The sequence below is a fragment of the Zerene cesonia genome, chromosome 11 (assembly GCF_012273895.1).
Source record: "Zerene cesonia ecotype Mississippi chromosome 11, Zerene_cesonia_1.1, whole genome shotgun sequence".
NCBI classification, from domain to species: Eukaryota; Metazoa; Arthropoda; class Insecta; order Lepidoptera; family Pieridae; genus Zerene; species Zerene cesonia.
The window spans coordinates 832,392-852,820 of NC_052112.1; the positions used below are offsets into that span (position 1 = coordinate 832,392).

Genomic DNA, 20,429 nt, shown 5'->3' on the forward strand with positions numbered 1-20,429 from the left:
TGTCCAGCTGTCTACGTACCAAATTTCATTGCAATCGGTTCAGTGGTTTTTGCGTGAAAGAACAACAAACACACACATTCTTACAAACTTTCGCATTTATAATATTAGTAGGTTTTAAATGTCACTTCATGGCAGGCACCAGCTTTTAAATTGAAAAATCTAATCTACATACAAGAGTAAAGAAAACAAAAGACGTACTCGGAAGTCTATATGTTCTGTTCGAAACGGATAAACATTTAGATAGAGCGAACCGTTTAACAGATAAATTAGCGGATAATGATTCTCATACACAATTAATTGAAGCCACAACGAATGGGTTATTTGTTGACCGAAGCGTAGGTGCAGTCTTTTTTCTGCTGAATGTTTTCTTTGATCGCTGGTAGCGCGTTAATTTTTTGTGGATGCATTCATTTACTCTATATATAATATGGATGACGTAAGTGAAGCTTCTTTTAATAATTTAATTCGGAGGCACACTCTGTAAAATATATCGCTGCTTTTTCTGAAATAGCATCTGCTAATAAATAAATTTAACATAGAAGTTTTTTTCGATATTTTAGATTGTCTTTACAGCCAGTTAGTCGTAAAAAGTATTACGTCTTATATTTAATGTAACAAGCCTACATGTGCAGGAACTAATCTGTTTCTGCTCTTATCCTTGTCTAGTTTCATAGATATTGATTGCGCCATAATTGCGTAAGAGGTTAACAGACACTTTGGTGTGTATAATCTTAGAGATTTCTCCGTATTATGTCACTACTCATATCTCGAATCCTGTTTATCATAGTAGGGAATATTGTGCACTGTTCTGGCTTCACGTCTTAGAAAGGAATCCCTGTAACGCGACTCCTGTCCGTATCCTAATGTAAAACGGACTTACAGACGTACGTGTGGCAGGAAATGGGTTAATATTCAGATCTGAAGAAATAGTAAGTCTTCTCTAATACTTTGCAATCTTGGACTTATGAGCTTTCGGATTGCTGAGGAGCAACGTACATTGTATATTCTATGGCTTAAAGGAATGTCTAAGAAAGGAATAATTCCATGTCCACTATAGTCTTATTTTTTGCCATTAGAGAGTTATTTGAGCATTACAACTGAGATATCTTGGATTCGATCTTTGATAGTCGAGGTCTGGAATGTATAAAGTGATCATTTACTAACTCTCAAATATACTTTTCTCCTCAAGGACACATGGAAATTTGCTTCATTATGCCCTATTTTTTATGTAAATAGGCTGGCCTGATGTTACATTTAAAGGTGAGGTGGTTTGTAATATCTTAACTAGTATTAACTCTGCTCATTTATGAAATCCAACTGTATGACCTTATTATGTTTTCGAAATGAGTCCTTTTAGAAACCATACAGAGGCCATTGTCATTGACATAAAATCAGACTGTTGCCTTTAACGAATAGATTTGCCAAAAACAAAACAGATGTTCAAGGATTTTCTTCGAGTACAATAATAATCTTGGAAATGACTGAAAATTAATCACTTCCCACCGGAAGCCCCGGTATTCGCGACGGGCTTAATAGTCTGTGAGTCATTTTCCTGCGCCAAGGGATGTATAGGACTCGTGTTTTGCGTTCGATGTTTGTATTTTCTCTTCAACTGTCTATCTTGAAGGTCACGTTAGGATTTAGAAAGAATTCGTAGGTACGTTTACGGAAGTGCTTTGTTTCAGTTAATTTAAGATAGGACATCTTATGAGATGATTTTTATTTTCTTCAGTTCATCTTTTCTAGATGTGTGATATGCAGTTTTTTCTTGGATATGTATTTTAATATTTTTTCTATTATAAGTTTTTTCTAGTTGACTTTTAAATCAGTGCGTAAATGATTAGTATATTTTCAAATGTAAATTCGCTTACGTAATCTATACTATTATGGTAAAGCTGAAGAGTTTGTTTGTTTGAACGCACTAATCTCAGGAACTACTGGTCCGATTTGAAAAGTTATTTTTTTATGTTAGATAGATATATTAATTATTTTTTAGTATAAGATAGCCCTTTTATTGAGGAAGCTGGGGCGGATCGCTAGTATTAGATAATATCGATCAGATTTAAGCTATAATTACATAGCAACTTTTATATATTAAAAGGAATACGGGTCGATGTATATAACAATTCTGATAACATTTATATGAAATATAGCGTCACAAATAAGTACTAGATATAATAAAACACTGCACTTTATCGTTTTATGATTCAAACGGAATAAAATTATCCTCAGCGCGGTATATCTTTCAACAGTGAAGCGAGTACTGGTACTGAATAATGAAAACACTGCATAAAGATGTATTGATACTTTTACTATGGGGAGTCTATTAATATTGCAGTATACGTTGCTTCGAGATGGAAAACGTTTCTGAATTACCATTCCCGAAATTTGTGTCTATTTACTGCAGTTTGTTTAGAGGAATAAGATGTTATAATTACTTTTGATTATATAAGTGAAAACGTTCCAATGTCTCTGTATATAAAAACTCAATAGGTCGGTATCTATAATTGAGTTTCTGGACTTAAATATTGATTGTTTTCTGATGAATTTTAGCCGAACAATTTGCAACCAATCTGATCCGATACTAGCCATTTTACAAGATTTACAATTGTTGATTTTAAAATAGAGAAATAGAAGAGAGCTTTGTTTAATGCACTACTATAAATGAAATTGGAGTTCTGTGAGCTTTTACGGTGCTTTTGGTATGAGATGGCTGTTTATCCTATCTTCTACAATGGTGAAATTATCTTTTTAGACGTGTAAGTGATCGGTTTCCTACACTATGCCAGACAAAAAGCTTTTTTTGTTAATTTCTACCCGGAATATAACTCAGGTCATTTCGGTTTACTTGTTCATGCTTTAACAACTGTACTGGTAGCAACTATTAAGAATTTTTACATAATTAGCGTATGCAAAACATTATACTATCTATATGAAAAATACATAAAACAATAAAGCGATGAAAAAAAAATTACAGCAATTTTTCTTAAACTCAATGTTAACACCCCTAGCGTTGCGCAGCCAACATATACTTAAATCGGGCTTTCTGATCTGAGAAAACATTATCGTAAACGAGAGCGCGCGTGCGGGTGGCAATGGTCGGCCGGTTGACAGTTAAGTCAGGGATGTGCACGTAGAGTTTTAAGAATTTATTAAACAGAAAAAAGTGTGTTAGGGATTTATTTACGTAATTAGCGTATAAAAAATACGTTCCATTGAGTATTTTACATCATGCGGGATATATTCCTCGAAGTTAAAAGTCGGTACAGTCTTATATACTTATATAGTATGTACTTCCATAGTCTTATGTAGTATGCTCAGTGCATTGAAAAACTCAAGTGTAAAAATTTTCTAACACCGCAAAAGTTAATTTTGCAATCTGAAAAGGAAGCATCTGAGAAAATCCAATCTTCGTAGCGGTCGATAAAGGTGGATTTAAAAATAATATAGTGTAGTAAGGTCAGAGAATTCGTACGTAATATTATTTGATACAATTTGGGACAGTTTTGGTGAATTGATACAAGTCTTGAAGAGTGTAGAAGTGTAATATTTATTATTCTTTTTAGTTGATCGTTACTTATTCTCATACAATCTCAATAGCATCAAGCAGTGGTGGCTCAGTGGTGAGAACCTTGGACTTCCAGATCGATAGGTCGGGGTTCGAGACCGGGCGAGCGTGCAGGAAATAAATAGATATTTAAATTTATCCGCACATACGGATAACATCACCACTCCTTAAAACGGTGAAGGAAAACATCGTGAGGAAACCGGCATGTCCTGCCAACCCGCACTTGGCCACTTGGTGAAGTTCGATGACATGTGACATCTGCCAACCCGCACTTGGCCAGTTGGTGAATTATGGCCTGACCCTCATAAGAGGTCTGTGCCCCAGCAGTGGGAACATATATGGGCTGATGATGATGAATCTCTATATCAATTAATTAACACGTTTACCAATAAACCTTATTATACACGTACATATAATTCAAAAATTATCTTCCCCTGAAAATTTAAGCTCACTAATATTATAAATGTGAACTTTGTTTGTTTGGATGTTTGTCCGTCAATCACACTGAAACTACTGAACGGATTTTGATGAAAATTGGCATACAGACAGAGTATGAGCTGACTTGGGTGATAGGATACTTTTTATCCTGATTAAATGCTCCCTTGGGATAAAACAGGAATTTGGACATCCGGGCGGTGCCGGGACGAGCATCTAGTCCTACTATCCTACTAATATTATAAATGCGAAAGTTTGTAAGGATGTGTGTGTGTTTGTTGCTCTTTCACGCAAAGACTACTGAACCAATGAACTTTGGTACGTAGATAGTTGGACAACTGGAATATCATAAAGGCTCCTTAATATCCCGATATTCCTACGGAATTAAGATTTACGCGGGTGAAACCGCGGGGCGCAGCTAGTTTAAAATAAATGTGATATTTTGATAGTATACGCTTAAAATATTTCATCCATACAAAAGATTAAACATAAAATATCACATTTACCACGTTCAGAAATTCAAATAACCTCTCTTGTTGTTACCAGGACGTCCCTTAAATCTGAATTAATGTATAATTTTCTCTATTCTGCTCCTGTCTACTAGGAACCCATACATTCTGATAGTAATAAAAATGGCAGCAGGTACTTCTGTCCGTTTGTCGGCAGTCAACACTCAACATATAAATAGACAATGGCTTGTCGCAGTTAATATTTTCAGGTATATATTTTTAAATATTTTGGTGTGGGTTGCAATTTAGAAATTGCATTGATTTTAAATTTCTTAAATTATTGATAAAACATACCATTAGCTAACCGACTTCCATAACATGGTTAAGGAACCTAACTTTTTAGTCGGTGAACCGATTAAATGACTTTTTTTTATTTTAAAGCTGGTGCCTGTCATGTGGTCCATTTAAATTGGGTATGGGTATATTTTTTTTGTTAAATGTTTTTTTTATTGGTCTGAAAGTTCAGATTTTAAAATAAACAAATTTGTAATTAATATTCAGAATTGGTGTAAATACAAAATATACTCTGTTACAATTGTCTAGAAAATTAGGTCTTTATATATTTATATCACAAAAAGCATAATATGCAAGGTTACAATGTATGTTTGTATGTAAACGATTCTTTTAGACTCGATTTTGATTGGACAGATTTAAAAGCAAGTGATAAGTTGATCCTTCTAATATTATAAATGTGAAAGTTTGTAAGGATGTGTGTATGTTTGTTACACTTTCACACAAAAACTACAGAACTGATTACAATGAAATTTGGTCCATAGATAGCTGGACAACTGGAATAACACGTAGGCAACTTTTTATCCCGATATTTATATCGGATACGGACTTATGCGGGTGAAACCGCGGGGCGCAGCTAGTATATAAAAGCTTGTTATTTTCTATTTTTTAAACTATATGTATAGGACACTAAACCACAGGTACGCTTAATAGACAAACTATTGCATTGTAAATGCTATTAATACATTAATTAGAAGAGGTCTAAATTATTAGGAACGTAAATCAGAGCGTTAGGTCAGACGCATTGCGCTTAAACCTAACCCAACGTGGTAAACGGAATCATGTAACTAGTATGTGAAATTTCTCAATTCGTACTTTTATTATAATGTTTGTTTCGTTTTTTGTAATAAACTAACTTTTGCTCGCGGCTTTGCACGCATTAAATTGGGAGATGTTAAATAGATGTTACACATATAAACCTTCGTCTTGAATCACTCTATCTATTATAAATAAAACCATCAAAATCCGTTGCGTAGTTTTAAAGATTTAAGCATACATAGGTACATGGAAACAGAGAAAGTGTCTTTGTTTTATACTATGTAGTGATTTATTATTATTTAATATTTACATTTTGTTTAACCAGTTATTGTTTTATGGGACGGTCTTATGATAAAAGTCCGCAAAAAATTAATACTACTGAATGCGTGTTGTGTAGCGCGGCTTTATTCGTGTGTTTAAAGATGATGAGAGAGATGTCCATGAAAAGAGTAAAATTATATTACTACTAGCTGCGCCCCGCGGTTTCACCCGCGTAAGCCCGTATCCTGTAGGAATATCGGGATAAAAGTTGCCTATATGTTATTCCAGTTGTCCAGCTGTCTACGTACGAAATTTCATTGCAATCGGTTCAGTAGTTTTTGCGTGAAAGAGTAACAAACACGCACACATCCTTACAAACTTTCGCATTTATAATATTAGTAGGATAGGATAGGATAGGATAGGTTCTTGTCCATAAACGTAAACGACGTCGCGTGCAGTAGCTTGTATACTGAATTTGTGCAATACAGTCATCAGTTTCGTTGAGGCGGATCCAACTTAAAGGCTGGCTTGTCAAAGTTTTCTTGAAACTACGAGAATGTTCGTAACAGCATCTAAACTAATATTTAAAGTTCATAGTCTTAGCCGTTTATAATAGTTTAATAATTCTGTATTTTTACGGTTTTTAATAGGATAAATAGTTTATGCTCTTGTGTTTGATTTTACGCGAGTATTATACATTTATTTATGTTTGGGAAAAAAACAATACAATTATTCTTATAGATTATAGACATATACCAAACACATATCAGCAAAGTTTCTACTAAAAAGTTAAATACTTTAAATGTATGTATATGTAAATGTATGTAACATTTTAAAAGAGTCTCCCCGTGACCACGCTCGCTATAAAGTGTTCGAAACGTCGGGTTAATAATATAATGAATAAATCGCGTTTAAAATCCGCTAAAAAGTATTTAATTTCTAAATAGCTTTTGCTCTCTTTGAATAGTTGTGGATCATTCTTGAGGTTGACTTGTGTATGCAAATATCCGTAATCCGTTGCAAATTATATACTGAATTATCATTAAAGATGTCATCATCGTCGTCATCATATATGGACTATATAATCCTACTGCTGGCACGTCTTGTGAGGGCTAGGACCAAAATCCAGCACGCTGGCCAAGTGCGGGTTGGCAGATGTCACATGTCGTCGAACGTTTGATTCTTGACCATGTCGATTTCCTCACGATGTTTTCCTTCACCATTTTTAAAGAATTAAAGATGTATCAAGTAAAAAAAGCAAAACAATTATTTTACGTAATCCCGCTGCGTAAGGTGCTTCAAATATCTAGGTATAAATAATGCAGAGTTAACTTTATTTATACCTAGATTCTTAAATATTTCTGATAAAACAATAACATAAATATCATCTATTAATATTTCAAATCCTACGCTCTCGATACGTCTAATTCATCTAGAAGCAAGCTCCGAAAGCATATCGTATGCTGATATTCGTTTTAGATTTAAAATCTGTATTTGCATATAACTGAAGAGCCCTATAACTGTATATTACATGATATTACGAGATATGCAGATCAGCATTCGAATATAGTGAGATCAAAGGCGTATTTTATTTTCACCCTTCAAATTTTATTCGTTTAATGCTGAATGCGAGGAAATGTTGCGAATTAAACGAGAAATATTCGTTTATTTATGGCAACGAGTGTTTGTCGCGTTGTGAATGGAGGGCACATAAAGCCGTCGCTTCACGAAATTGTCGCTGGTGTGATTCTTTGTTCAAAGTCAATCTTTGTTGACAGATTATATGTAGTCGATAGGTCTTCCTTATAGGTGATACTAACCGAACTCCTGTTGCATTTATTGAATGAATATCATGCGATATTCCTTAATTTATGAAGTATCAAATTACATCTGATTTTCAGGTGCTTATTGCTGGAGCTACAAAAATCTAAGAATCTCACAATTTTTTTTTTTAATTTATCATATAAAACCGTCGAATTTGCTCGCCTCGGATAGAGTCGTAAAACATTATTTATTGTACGAATTATGAGTTTGAAATTATACATATCATACATAAATTTAATTATATTAACTGGTCTTCAATAGCGTTTTGATATTTCTACATAGTTGCTATTATAGACCAACCACTTCGTGCAAAACAAACTTACAAAATCAATTAGCTAATAAAATTCAATGCTGATTATTATACCACTTGAAACGTAAAATAATTAAATGAAGCTGAAGAGTTTGTTTGTTTGAATGCTAACCTTAGGAACTACCGGACTGTTTTCTTAAATTCTTTCACTGTATATGGACCAGGGGCCAATATGTATCAGGGGGTAAGGTGGGGCGAACCTCTAGTCTCATATGAAAATATGAAAAAAAAAACTTTTCATATTTGAAACATTAAAAATAAACAGATACAGATTTCGTAATTAGATATAGCTCAAAATTAATGACTTTTTAACGGATTATAAACGCGATTTTTTTCGCTATTTCCGATATTTCAAAAAAAATTTATAGCGAGCGTGGTCACAGCGAGACTATGATGTTACATCTTATGACTTTATATACGTGCGCCTAACAAACTTCTAAGTTTAATGGGAAAGAAATACAACGCAAGCAAACCCCGGCGTAGCTTGTTGTACAAGAACGTCACCAAATATAAATGTGTTTGAGACACACTGGCCCAACGTTTGGTGAATAACACGCGACGTCGAATCTCTGAATGAATAATACAATCTAATTAAAGCGAGTCGCTGTGGGCGGCCGCCGGGTGCCAACTAACGTGATACTACGCTAGGGCTGTCACCAATTTGTTTTTTTTATTTGTGTGTAAATGAGCGGACATCATGATGGTGAGCGATGATAGGTCAATGAGCATCGACAAAGAAGCTATTTGTTTTAATTTCTAAAAGAAGCTATTTTTTTTAGACAAGCACAAGTGCGGAAATTAAGAGTCAATCTCTTAAGATCAATCTTGAATATAGAAATAGCTTAAATTTTTTTAAAACTTCTTGAAAAGGTCAAGATAGAGACGTTAGGAGTTTTAAAATAAATTTTGAGATATTTAAAGCGCACAAGATTAAAATAAAACAAAATTCTTATTTTATGTGTTGATAAAAGTGATTAATATTCCTGTCATACTGTTTGGCAATTACTTTTTCAAACAAATGAATTTATTTAAATACAAATTTGATAGTAATTATATAGGAGTAACAATACAATACGTACCTAGAGACAATAATAAATGTATGCTACAATTGTAACCTGTAACTGTTAAAAATATTAAAACCAACGAGTGGCAACCCTACCGCCTTACAGATTATCTAATGGGAGATATTTATTGTAATCATAAACGCCTGTTTTTTGTATTGTCAGTAAGCCTTGGCCCATATTACGTTTCGCTAAATGCATCTTTTGAAGTTACTTGTTTTTGTAAATTATAATGTATTTATCAATTTTTCCCTGGTAAAAGCTCACCATTCATTTTCTGTGATCGTAAACGTTCCTCATGTAAATTCGCTAACGGTCCACCCCGGCTCCACTCGCGCTAAAGTTTTTCTCCATAATAACTTTTGCTATGCTTTAACGAAAACGTATAAAAATTGCTCGAATTGGTCGAGTCGTTCTCTAGTTTTATGCTCAGCCATTTTAGGTAGTAGTTAGTGCCTCTGCGAATCCACTGATCGCTACGGGGTGCAGGAAAAAAAGAGAATTGACGACTGGAAAGGATTGGGAAGGGAAGGAGGAAAACCCGTAATTAACTCAGATTTTACGATCGAGTACGTTCAATGTCCGTTCAAAGGTAGTACAGATCTTAATCCTACTAAGATTATAAATGCGAAAGTTTGTAAGGATGAGTGTGTATTTGCTGCTCTTTTACACAAAAACTACTGAACCGATTGCAATGAAATTTGGTATGCAGACAGCTGGACAACTGGAATAACATATAGGCGACTTTTTATTCCGATATTCCTACGGGATACAGACTTACGCGGGTGAAACCGCGGGGCGCAGCTAGTCTGAATAGTTGACAAACATGCAACTGCATTACACCCAATCATTTCAAATCCCATATCAATTCAGCACAATGCTTTCCAGTATAAACTCTCTAATAAATCCTTAATACTGGAAAGCATAGTGTTACAAACAAACAAAAACGTAGTCGGTTGAAACGCAAACGTGGTCGGGTAAGCATAGACAATATCTCTACAATCAGTACAACAGATTATAAGTGTTCCACAGACAAGCACAGAGGATTATCATAGACTATTAATACCGAAACCATGCCCAACGTATATTCTGTTAGTCGTTACGATATGGAAATATGCCAAGTATTATTGAGATTAACTTCAGGCCATAATTGATGCGATTGAGCTATCGCCGACATTAAACAGGTACCTTAGACATTGTTGTAATAATATTTGCTATTATTATTGTATGGAATGGATTATCCCCGAATCCCGGGTAGAAATCTATCTAATTTTCTGTCCATTGCTGGTAAAGCTGTGAAAACAATATAGATATATTGAAATAATTATCTACTTGCTGCGCCCCGCGGTTTCTCCCGCGTAAGTCCGTATCCCGTAGGACTATTCGGATAAAAAGTTGGCTATATGTTATTCCAGTTGTCCAGCTGTCTACGTACCAAATTTAATTGCAATCGGTTTCGCAGTTATTGCGTGAAAGAGCAACAAACACACACATATCCTTACAAACTTTCGCATTTATAATGTTAGTAGGATTAAGGTGTACTGTATGTAATTGAATAAATTAAATTATTGTTGAGCTGAACGATAAAGGACCAAAGCATAATTCTCATAAAGGAGACAAAGGTCTGTGACGTAATCGAATTAAATAAAATAACGTGTAAACTGGTTTGATTACAGGATGGTTATGCGTTACAGATGAACAGAAAAGTATTTATCTATCACTAGCTACGCGGCCCGGTTTCGGTTTAAAGTCTTCACAAAGCGATATAATTCAATTCCTGTTTCATCCTCCCAAAATTAATATAATAAGCTATGTGTAGCCATTTTATGAATTTTCTCAGGTTACTGAAGTCTGATCATAAGACATTATCATTGTAACACTGAGGTTGGTCACAGAGTCACGCTGGCCGCACGCTGACAGTCGGAACTGTCATCCGAATACTTATGAAATGTGAACCCTCATAGGAGGCCTGTGTCCCAGCAGTGGGAACATATATGGGCTGATGATGATGATGATGATGATGAACCTCTATGAAGCGTTTTAGAATAACATGGAGGTATCAGCGTGTGGTGCATAGACATACGTTAGCATGACACTAAATACAGCCTAAACATTAACAACCATACAAAATACCTTTTGAATACACGAAAACATATCATTGGAGATGACAAAATAATGATTTATATCCCAGTTCAAATAATATGACTGACACATCTAAAAACCGTGTGGCGTTCAAATATTTTAAATGTAAAAGCGTTGCGGCAGTTAAAATTAAATATCAATTCATCGTTACATGAAAAGACATCTGTAAACACTATAATTAGTGCATTTCTTTGATCTAGACTAAATTTATGACGTCTTCAAAGCGACGGTTTATAATAATATTACAGTAGTAGTATATTTTTCAAACATATTATTTATCAAAGCTGTCTAAGTTACCGTAATGTCTGTTTCCAAAACATTTCATTCGACTAATAAATTCTAGATACTATACTACTGTAATAAACGCAAAAATCTGTTCTATGACTGTAAATTTTTTGGGTGATATTATAAATATGTTAACTATTCAATAATAAATATACTTAAAATACTAAAAAGTACGCTTTGATAGAATCAACTAAATTATTTCATTTGCTCTTTTACAGATTGTAATTACGTAAATTATTTCCTCTCGACCCTTATCAGGATAATAAAACTCAAAAATTATTATATTGTCATCGATCCTTGATAAATGTACAAAATTTTATAATTACATCTGTCCGATTAAAGTCGGTCGAAATCGTGTCTAAAGGAGTCGTTTATATACAAACATACGAGTGAAGCTAATAAATGTGTTTAAGAATAATATGCTAAAAAAGTTATTTTACCCGAAATAGTTGATACGATATTGATGAATTTTAGCGCAGACATAAACTGGAATAGAAAAAAAACAAAGTTTTTAATGGGTTGTTTGGGGGTAGAAATCTTCATGAGCTTGTCGCACGATTACTGTAAATGTTTCAGCATGGTTTTCTAATTCATACCTCACAATTCATAAAGGCTATTAATATTTTGACGTGACAACGTCTTAAATTAGGTTGCGGCTCGGAGTCACTCATGAAAAAGTGTAACGCCCGGTAACGTTACGATGAGTCACCGAACTATGATCGGTCCGACGCGCGCGCAGCACTAGATAATTAGGCGCATTGAATCGGCGCGTGCTTGTGTCTCTGTCTCTGTCTTTTTAGTAAACAAAATATATTTTCTATAGTTAAAATTTGTGCAATTCTTATTTTCATTCAATTCCTTGTTCCTATTGTGCAATTTAACAATATTCATATCAATAAATATTCTACCGAGAAAAAGACGTTGTCACGTAAAATCTTCGCCCGTAAAACCGACTTTACAGGCAACCATTTTTTATTAATTCATCCCAGCCTCAGATCATTTGCAACATCAAACGAGTCATAACTTGTCATAATGGGAAACAGGTGAAACTCATCTAAATACGCGGCTCATAAATTAGAGACCAAATATCAAATAAGACATAGTATTTTCTTGTGTTTGGTTTTACGCGAGTATTATACATTTAGAAATTAAAAACTTTTCAACGGATTTTAAACGAGCGAAATTTTATACAGCGAGCGAGAGGAGACTGTCTCCCCGTGACCACGCTCGCTGTAAAGTGTTCGAAACGTCAGTTTAATAATATAATGAATAAATCGCGTTTTAAAATCCGTTGAAAAGTTTTTAATTTCTAAATCAAATAAGACGTTCGGATGAATGTGAAGAGTTATTCGTTTTAAAATTTTGACGCGTTTCGTTGTTTAGCCTTGGTTTTATTATGATTAGTTTATCCTACGACTTATCTGGTAACGGGATTTTTGTCCGATATTAGTTACTAGCCGCGCCCCGCGGTTTCACCCGCGTAAGTCCGTATCCCGTAAGTATATCGGGATAAAAAGTTACCTATATGTTATTCCAGTTGTCCAGCTGTCTACGTACCAAATTTCATTGCAATCGGTTCAGTAGTTTTTGTGTGAAAGAGCAACAAATACACATCCTTACAAACTTTTGCATTTATTAAGTAGGATAGTAGGATGTTCCAGTCCCATGAAAATCGGTAGCAATTTTCAACCAAACCGTAACAAATAGATAGACAGAGGATGATGAAGGTATAATCGGCAAGTGCGAGTCGAATCGCGATACTCCGGGTTCCGTACAAGAAAGCTAGCAAAAAATATTGGTCACCCATCAAATTTAAGACCGTGCCAAGCGGTGGTTAATGATTTTTAATTAACCTTTGTGATAGCTTCTAATTGGAAATATATCTCTGAAAATTTCAAATATCATCATCATAATATAAACACATGCGATATGCGGCCTAGTGACAGACAGATTGACAGACAGACAGACGGACAGCGAAGTCTTAGTAAAAGGATCCCTTTGGGTATGGAACCATAAAATTCATGCGACAGCTCAAGCCGAGTTTCGTGGTCCCCGTCGAGGGGGACGCCATTGAGCGTGTTGCTATCAGGCTGAAACCTCAGTTCACCCACGCGTCCGTGCTAATGCACCAGCCCTTCTGGCTAACATCGAGAATCACCACAAAAAAGGACCCATAAAAGCAATGATACAATATATTGATGCATTTTAACAAAGATTTTTCGCTTTCAAGACATTAATCATGAAAGAAACGAAGTATTTTAATATAGTATTTTCTTGTGTTTGGTTTTACGCGAGTATTATACATTTCGAAATTAAAAACTTTTCAACGGATTTTAAATTTTTTCCAGTCTCCCCGTGACCACGCTCGCTGTAAAGTGTTCGAAACGTCGGGTTAATAATATAATGAATAAATCGCGCGAAAAAAGTTTTTAATTTCTAAATATTTTAATATAATAAGGACAAAATATGTCATCCGCATCGCTAGTTTTGATAAATTATAATTAAATTGAATACTTTAAATGATTAAAACAACTCGCTTTCGATACACCGCGGTTGTAATTAAGTTAAGTAGTTGGTTTCATTTGTCCTTATTTATGCATCGAGAAATAATACGGAAAAATATCAATTATACGTGGGTATTTTTAGCCGACTTTAAAAATGAGGTTATTGATTCTTCTGTATTTTTTTCGTGTTTGTTATCTCATAAATTTTTCCGGGTATGACGATTTTTGTGATTTTTATTTTATTTTTAAGCTGGTACCTACTATGTCCCATTTTAATTTGGTCTAATTCTTGGTCTTCTAATTAGGTTCTGACAAATTGAAAATTTGGTGCTGGTTTGTATTGCCAACCACCTTCGGCGGCCATGAATATAATCCACTAGCGTAGCCAAAGGAAATTCCCGCAGGATTAGATGTTTCATCGCTATAAAAAACGGTATATCCCTCTACCCTCCTATCTCCAGACACAAAAATCATATCATAAAACTTCATTGCGACTGAAAAGAAAAAAAAAACATCCGTTTGCTTGTTTCTTGTTTGTCCTTAGTTTATTATATCACGCAAAAACTGCTGAGCCGATTTAAAAAATTCTTACACCATTAACAAGCTACATCTTCACTGAGTGACATAGGCCGAATTATTAATTAATTAATTACTAGGCAAAACCGGGGCGAACGGCTAGTTAAGGATAAGTAAGAGAAAATAAAACAGAAGGTTAGGCGACTGATCTCTCTGCGAACGTGTCGGTCTCGAAGGACCTTTATGGTCCTAGTAATGGAGTTATAGTTTTGCTGCTCTTGTGTTTGTTAAGAAAATAAAAAATCATTTGTTATATTATGCAACGTAATTTGATAATGATAATGATGAAACTTTCAAGTGCTAATTAACAAATGACAATTTTGATTCAGTTATTTCTTTGAATCCGGTCGCGAAACGTCGGTTTTTTGTGATAATTTATCAAAATGTATCTTCGTTTGATGTGATTTCAATTGTTATTTGAATGTATCGTGATATAATTCAGTGTGCGAGATATGCGTTATGTTTGTGAGAGTTCTGTTTTCATAATCATGAAACTACTGGACCGATTTGATTAAAATGTGGTATGTCTTTATACAATACTGACGTATATGTACTTAATTACAATGATATTTGTGAAACCTCATAGTGATTAAGATTTTTTTTCGGAAAATAAACAATCCTACTAATATTATAAATGCGAAAGTTTGTAAGGACGTGTGTGTGTGTTTGTTACTCCTTAACGCAAAAACTACTGAACCGATTGTAATTAAATTTGGTACGTAAATAGCTGGACAACTGGAAAAACATATAGACAACTTTTTATCCCGATATTCCTACGGACGTACGCGGGTGAAACCGCGGGGCGCAGCTAGTAAATGATAAAATAAGATATTGCAATTTTAAACTAACACAATTTTATATATTTTAATTATCAAAATAAACAAAACCATTTAATAAAAACATTAATTAAAGGGTAAAAGCTAATATTTAAAATATCCTGAAATAAAATGTATTTGTGGTCGTCATAACATAGGTGAATCACACACAGGCACGCGCGGACAATTTACTGTCACAGTTCAATATCAAATAGTATGTTACTGTGGTCTCGATGAGTTGTAAGCGACACTTCAATGAATGGTTTCTAAAAAGGTTGACCACACGTTTAAATTTTAGTGGAAAAATTATTATAAATTTAAAATAAACCAACACTGAGTCGACATTAGCTATTTAACTGTTAATACGGAAATGATATTATTCCAGCGACGCCTGTATGTTATTATTGTTTTTATACTTTTTTTGGGTTTTATATTTTCTCGACCTGGCTCCTTATTTTAAACTTATCTATGCATTAGTAAAAAGCATGGTTTGTTATGTCCAAAAGGACATTATCCATCCTGAAAAAAAATCTCCAAGGAACATACTAGTTGAGTAGTTGAATAATAGTCATTTATTTTATTAGAACAACGAATAGATTTTTAGTTAATTGCCTTTTCTTATTTCTGAGCGATAACTGTACGCATGTGTGCGTGCGGCCCCGTGCACCCACAGGAGCTGGTGGAGACCGTTGATTCGTTGATAGCATAGATGTGTGCATGTGTAGAAATACTCTCAAATAAAATTTAGTACAAGCCTACCCACTTGGAACCGGGTTTTAAGCGCGTTTTAACTTTACAGAAACTTCTGATTATATTGCATTATTATTTGCGAGTACAGTAAATCTGCGTTACATTATTTTAAATACAATATTGATTAGTTAATCCACGTATTTATGCTATATTAACGTGGTGTTACACATCTGGAAGTTTACAAAACGCCGAGTATTATAAATTGACTATTAGGTACATCTGACAGATACCCGAAAATCTATTTATACACTGAAAGTATCGGATATTTTTAAATCAGACAAGCTAAATTGCTTTGTCTTTATTGTGGTATAGTTGTATGGGAAAATAGCTGGAACCTGCGGTTTCACAAACGTGGTACTCGCAATATAGTTAGCCTACGTGTTAAGACTATAATCTATCTCTGTGCCAAATTTCGTACAGATCCGATCAGCCGTTTGTGTGTAAGAGCAATAGACATCCATACATTCATCTAACTTTCGTGTTTATAATATTAATAGAAAGTAGGGTTTTAGGTTATGTAATTAGATAAAATATATTGATCATTATATAAATTAAATGGTCATTTAATTATTGCGTAAAACCTAATTGTAGCCTTATTAAAACCCATCACAAGAAGTTGAAACCATTTTCTATTCTTAAAGGCCATTTAGTTAACTGCAGTTAACTCTGAGTTTGAACATAAAATTCCGCCTGACAGCCTGCTCACGATATCCGCACTCTAGTTTCGCGCCAAAGTGCTCCGGAACGGCTCAGCAACGTCAAAACCCTCCGGCCGCGTAATTAACAACCACGCCGTCCCACAGCTGACTCGATGACAATACTCTCACGATAGCGCCATGGAAACGATCGACAAATGATATCAAACATCAATTATGAAACGTAGAAAATATGAAACCATGGTATCGTTCATTAAGTTTATAAAAATACCCAAAAAGCTGCAACACGAACGGTCCGCTTGATCATAACACTGCCAAATTAAAGTGCCTTAACAACATCGAACCGTTATTGATTATTGAATTGGTGCTTAAACAATAAATAGCATAAAATAATGTTAGTGAATGGACAAAAAGTGTGTGGTATCGGACTGATTTTAAGATGTTAGACGTGTTTCGCGGATTAAAGAATCTCATAAAGGTGAACTATGTACACATCGATTCGCCAGTGTTTCGGCTGCACTACTCAATAACCGTCATATTGTTGATATCGTTCAGTCTGATTGTGACGACGCGGCAGTACGTGGGGAACCCAATAGATTGCATCCACACGAAGGACATACCGGAGGACGTGCTCAACACGTACTGCTGGATCCACTCCACTTACACGCTGAAGAGTTTCTTCAACAAGAAGGTCGGTGTGGAGGTGCCGTACCCCGGCATTGGGAACAGTCGCGAAAAGGGGAAGGAAGATATGAGTGACAGGAAGATCTATAAATACTACCAATGGGTGTGTTTCTGCCTATTCTTTCAGGTGAGTCTATTTTATAACAAATATATATATATATACTACCTGCACCCGGCAAACGCTGTTCTGCCTTACTCTTATCGTTTAGTGGTATGAAAAATAGATGTTAGCCGATTCTCAGACCTACCCAATATGCTTACCAAATTTCAGAGGAATCGGTCAAGCCGTTTCGGAGGAGTATAGAGACTAACATTGTGACACGAGAATTTTATATATAAGATTACTAGCTGCGCCCCGCGGTTTCATCCGCGTAATTCCGTATCCCGTAGGTATATCGGGATAAAAAGTTGCCTGTATGTTATTCCAGTTGTCCAGCTGTCTACGTACCAAATTTCATTGCAATCGGTTCAGTAGTTTTTGCGTGAAAGAGCAACAAACACATAAACATCCTTACAAGCTTTCGCATTTATAATATTAGTAGGATAGGACTAGCAGGATAGTATATTATAGAAACAATTTTTTGTTGGGTCCTGCTGCTTTTCGGTGGTGGATTATTTGATAATAATTAATTTTTTCTAAGTGTCTATGAGGACTATAAAGTGTTGCAACATTCTGAACAGGATTAAATCAGACATTTTTTCGTATACATTTGGAATGAAATCGTAGACTTTAAATTCTCTCGTCAATTGACATATGGGAATATATCTAATTATTTATTTCAAAACATATTTTGTTTATATTTAATAAGGAAAAGAAATGACAAATAATTTGGAAATAACGCTCTAATAATATATAATTCAACTAAACAACAGTCCATACTTGTAGCTGTTTACATAATTGATTTTAATATCGAGTCCATTGCGTACAAAATATATTGTAGACTTAATACAATTCAATGTAAAATGAGGTCAGTACGCGATTGTTCAAAATGTAAACCAGAAAATTATGTACACCTTTACATTGTTAATGGTACAGTTTTCGTAATTATAATACAATTTAAATATTTATTACAATAAAACATTTATTTTATTACTAGCTACACCCCGCGGTTTCACCCGCGTAAGTCCGTATCCCGTAAGAACATCGGGATACAAAGTTGCCTATATGTTATTCCAGTTGTCCAGCTATCTACGTACCAAATTTCATTGCATTCAGTTCAGTAGTTATTGCGTGAAAGACTGACAAACATTCATACATACATCCATACAAACTGTCGCGTTGATAATATTAGTAGGATAAGTTATGAGTACTAATGCGTTTAAATAATAACAAACGTATGTTCATTTCCACACCTGAATTCAGAATCAACAACAAACTATCAAAGCAACGCTCTATTATGATTATAAATTCCTTATTTTTGATGAAGAATTTTATCGCTCGTTAAACGGCTATGAAAATTGTAAAATGGGTCGTTGTGAGCCAGTTATTTGTGTCTTTTGTTCGACTTGCGCTTGCGACACGGCTTTTGTATACGTGTGATGTACCAGGGGGGGGGGGTGTATATGCCACCCTATATTTCCAACCCTTTTACGCCCTGATAGAAATTTATCTATAAAAAAACTCTTATACTTTTCTATATACTATTGTATACCCTGTTTTTCCAAGTACCTCGTCCACCTTAGTTAAGTGGAGTTAGACATAAATCTGTTGCTCTGATTGATCGATATGTTTTTTTATAAGAGTCCTCGTTCAACCAAGCCGTATTAAGCAGATGGACGGAGGAAGATAAAGATATAAATAATCGGCAAGTGCGAGTCGAAGTGTGCCCGTAGTATATACTTCGTATATACTACGGGTAGTATATACGAAGTATATACTACGGGTTCCGTGCAACTGAGCTAAATAGCAAAAAGTAGTCCCGAGTTCCCTAGTGAGGTATGGCGCATTAGCCCCCAACGAGAATCGAAGCCAGGACCTCTCGGTTCTACGCTAGCGTTAACCACTGTAACAAGGAGAGAACTCCAATAAGTATGGACAACTATCAATTAATAAAAATCTTAAACTATTTTACTACATTCAAATCAGTTCAGTGGTTCAGGCGTAAAGAAGAGGCAACATACCGCAAGTCAGACTTTTCCGCATTAATAATATTAGTAAGGATTTGGGTAAGCGAACCCATAACCATTGGTATAAAAGATATCTTAACCAATCCAAATATAGCCGCTTATAACACGACACGAGTGCACAAACGGAGATTGATGCTTTCAAATTTATGATCATACTCAGATAAGAGATACGGGTTATAAACTATTTATATATTAAGCACAGCGCGTCGTTATATATTGCGCATCTGATCCAGTGACCTTATCTTATAGATAACTAGATTTTGCCCGCAGCACGCGTTAAATTTGGAGTAAAACTCCTCGTTATTATATAGGTATATATATAAAATTCTCGTGTCACAATGTTTGTCTCTATACTCCTCCGAAACGGCTTGACCGATTCCTCTGAAATTTGGTAAGCATATTGGGTAGGTCTGAGAATCGGCTAACATCTATTTTTCATACCACTAAACGATAAGAGTAAGGCAGAACAGCGTTTGCCGGGTGCAGCTAGTATAGGTATATAATCCTTCCTCTTGAATCACTATGTCTATCTAAAAAACCACATCAAAATATGACTTAATAACAGATTCGAAAATGATATCAAATGACAATGAAACCACCATGACAACATTTCTTATCAATACAAAAGTTAAAAAAGTTTCGAAACGATCAAAAATTCTAATTGAGAATATCCTTTGTTTTCTTGTGTTTGGTTTCACGCGAGTATTATACATTTAGAAATTAAAAACTTTTCAACGGATTTTAAACGCGATTTATTCATTATATTATTAACCCAACGTTTCGAACACTTTACAGCGAGCGTGGTCACGGGGAGGCGTTTAAAATCCGTTGAAAAGTTTTTAATTTCTAAATATCCTTTGTTTCTGGAAAAG

At 34.7% G+C, this 20,429-nt stretch overlaps 1 protein-coding gene across 7 annotated transcripts in view; it reads left to right on the forward strand.

The window, feature by feature from the left end:
- LOC119830403 (innexin shaking-B) overlaps positions 1-20,429 on the forward strand; it is a 125,412-nt gene that overhangs the window by 83,721 nt on the left and 21,262 nt on the right. Inside the window, exon 2 of one of the 7 annotated variants that reach the window (XM_038353415.1) lies at positions 16,894-17,557. The exons of the other annotated variants lie outside the window; for them this stretch is intronic. Coding sequence (XP_038209343.1) covers positions 17,186-17,557 — 372 coding nt within the window. The 5' untranslated portion in view covers positions 16,894-17,185. The remainder of the gene's footprint in view (positions 1-16,893; positions 17,558-20,429) is intronic. 7 annotated transcript variants of the gene reach the window in all.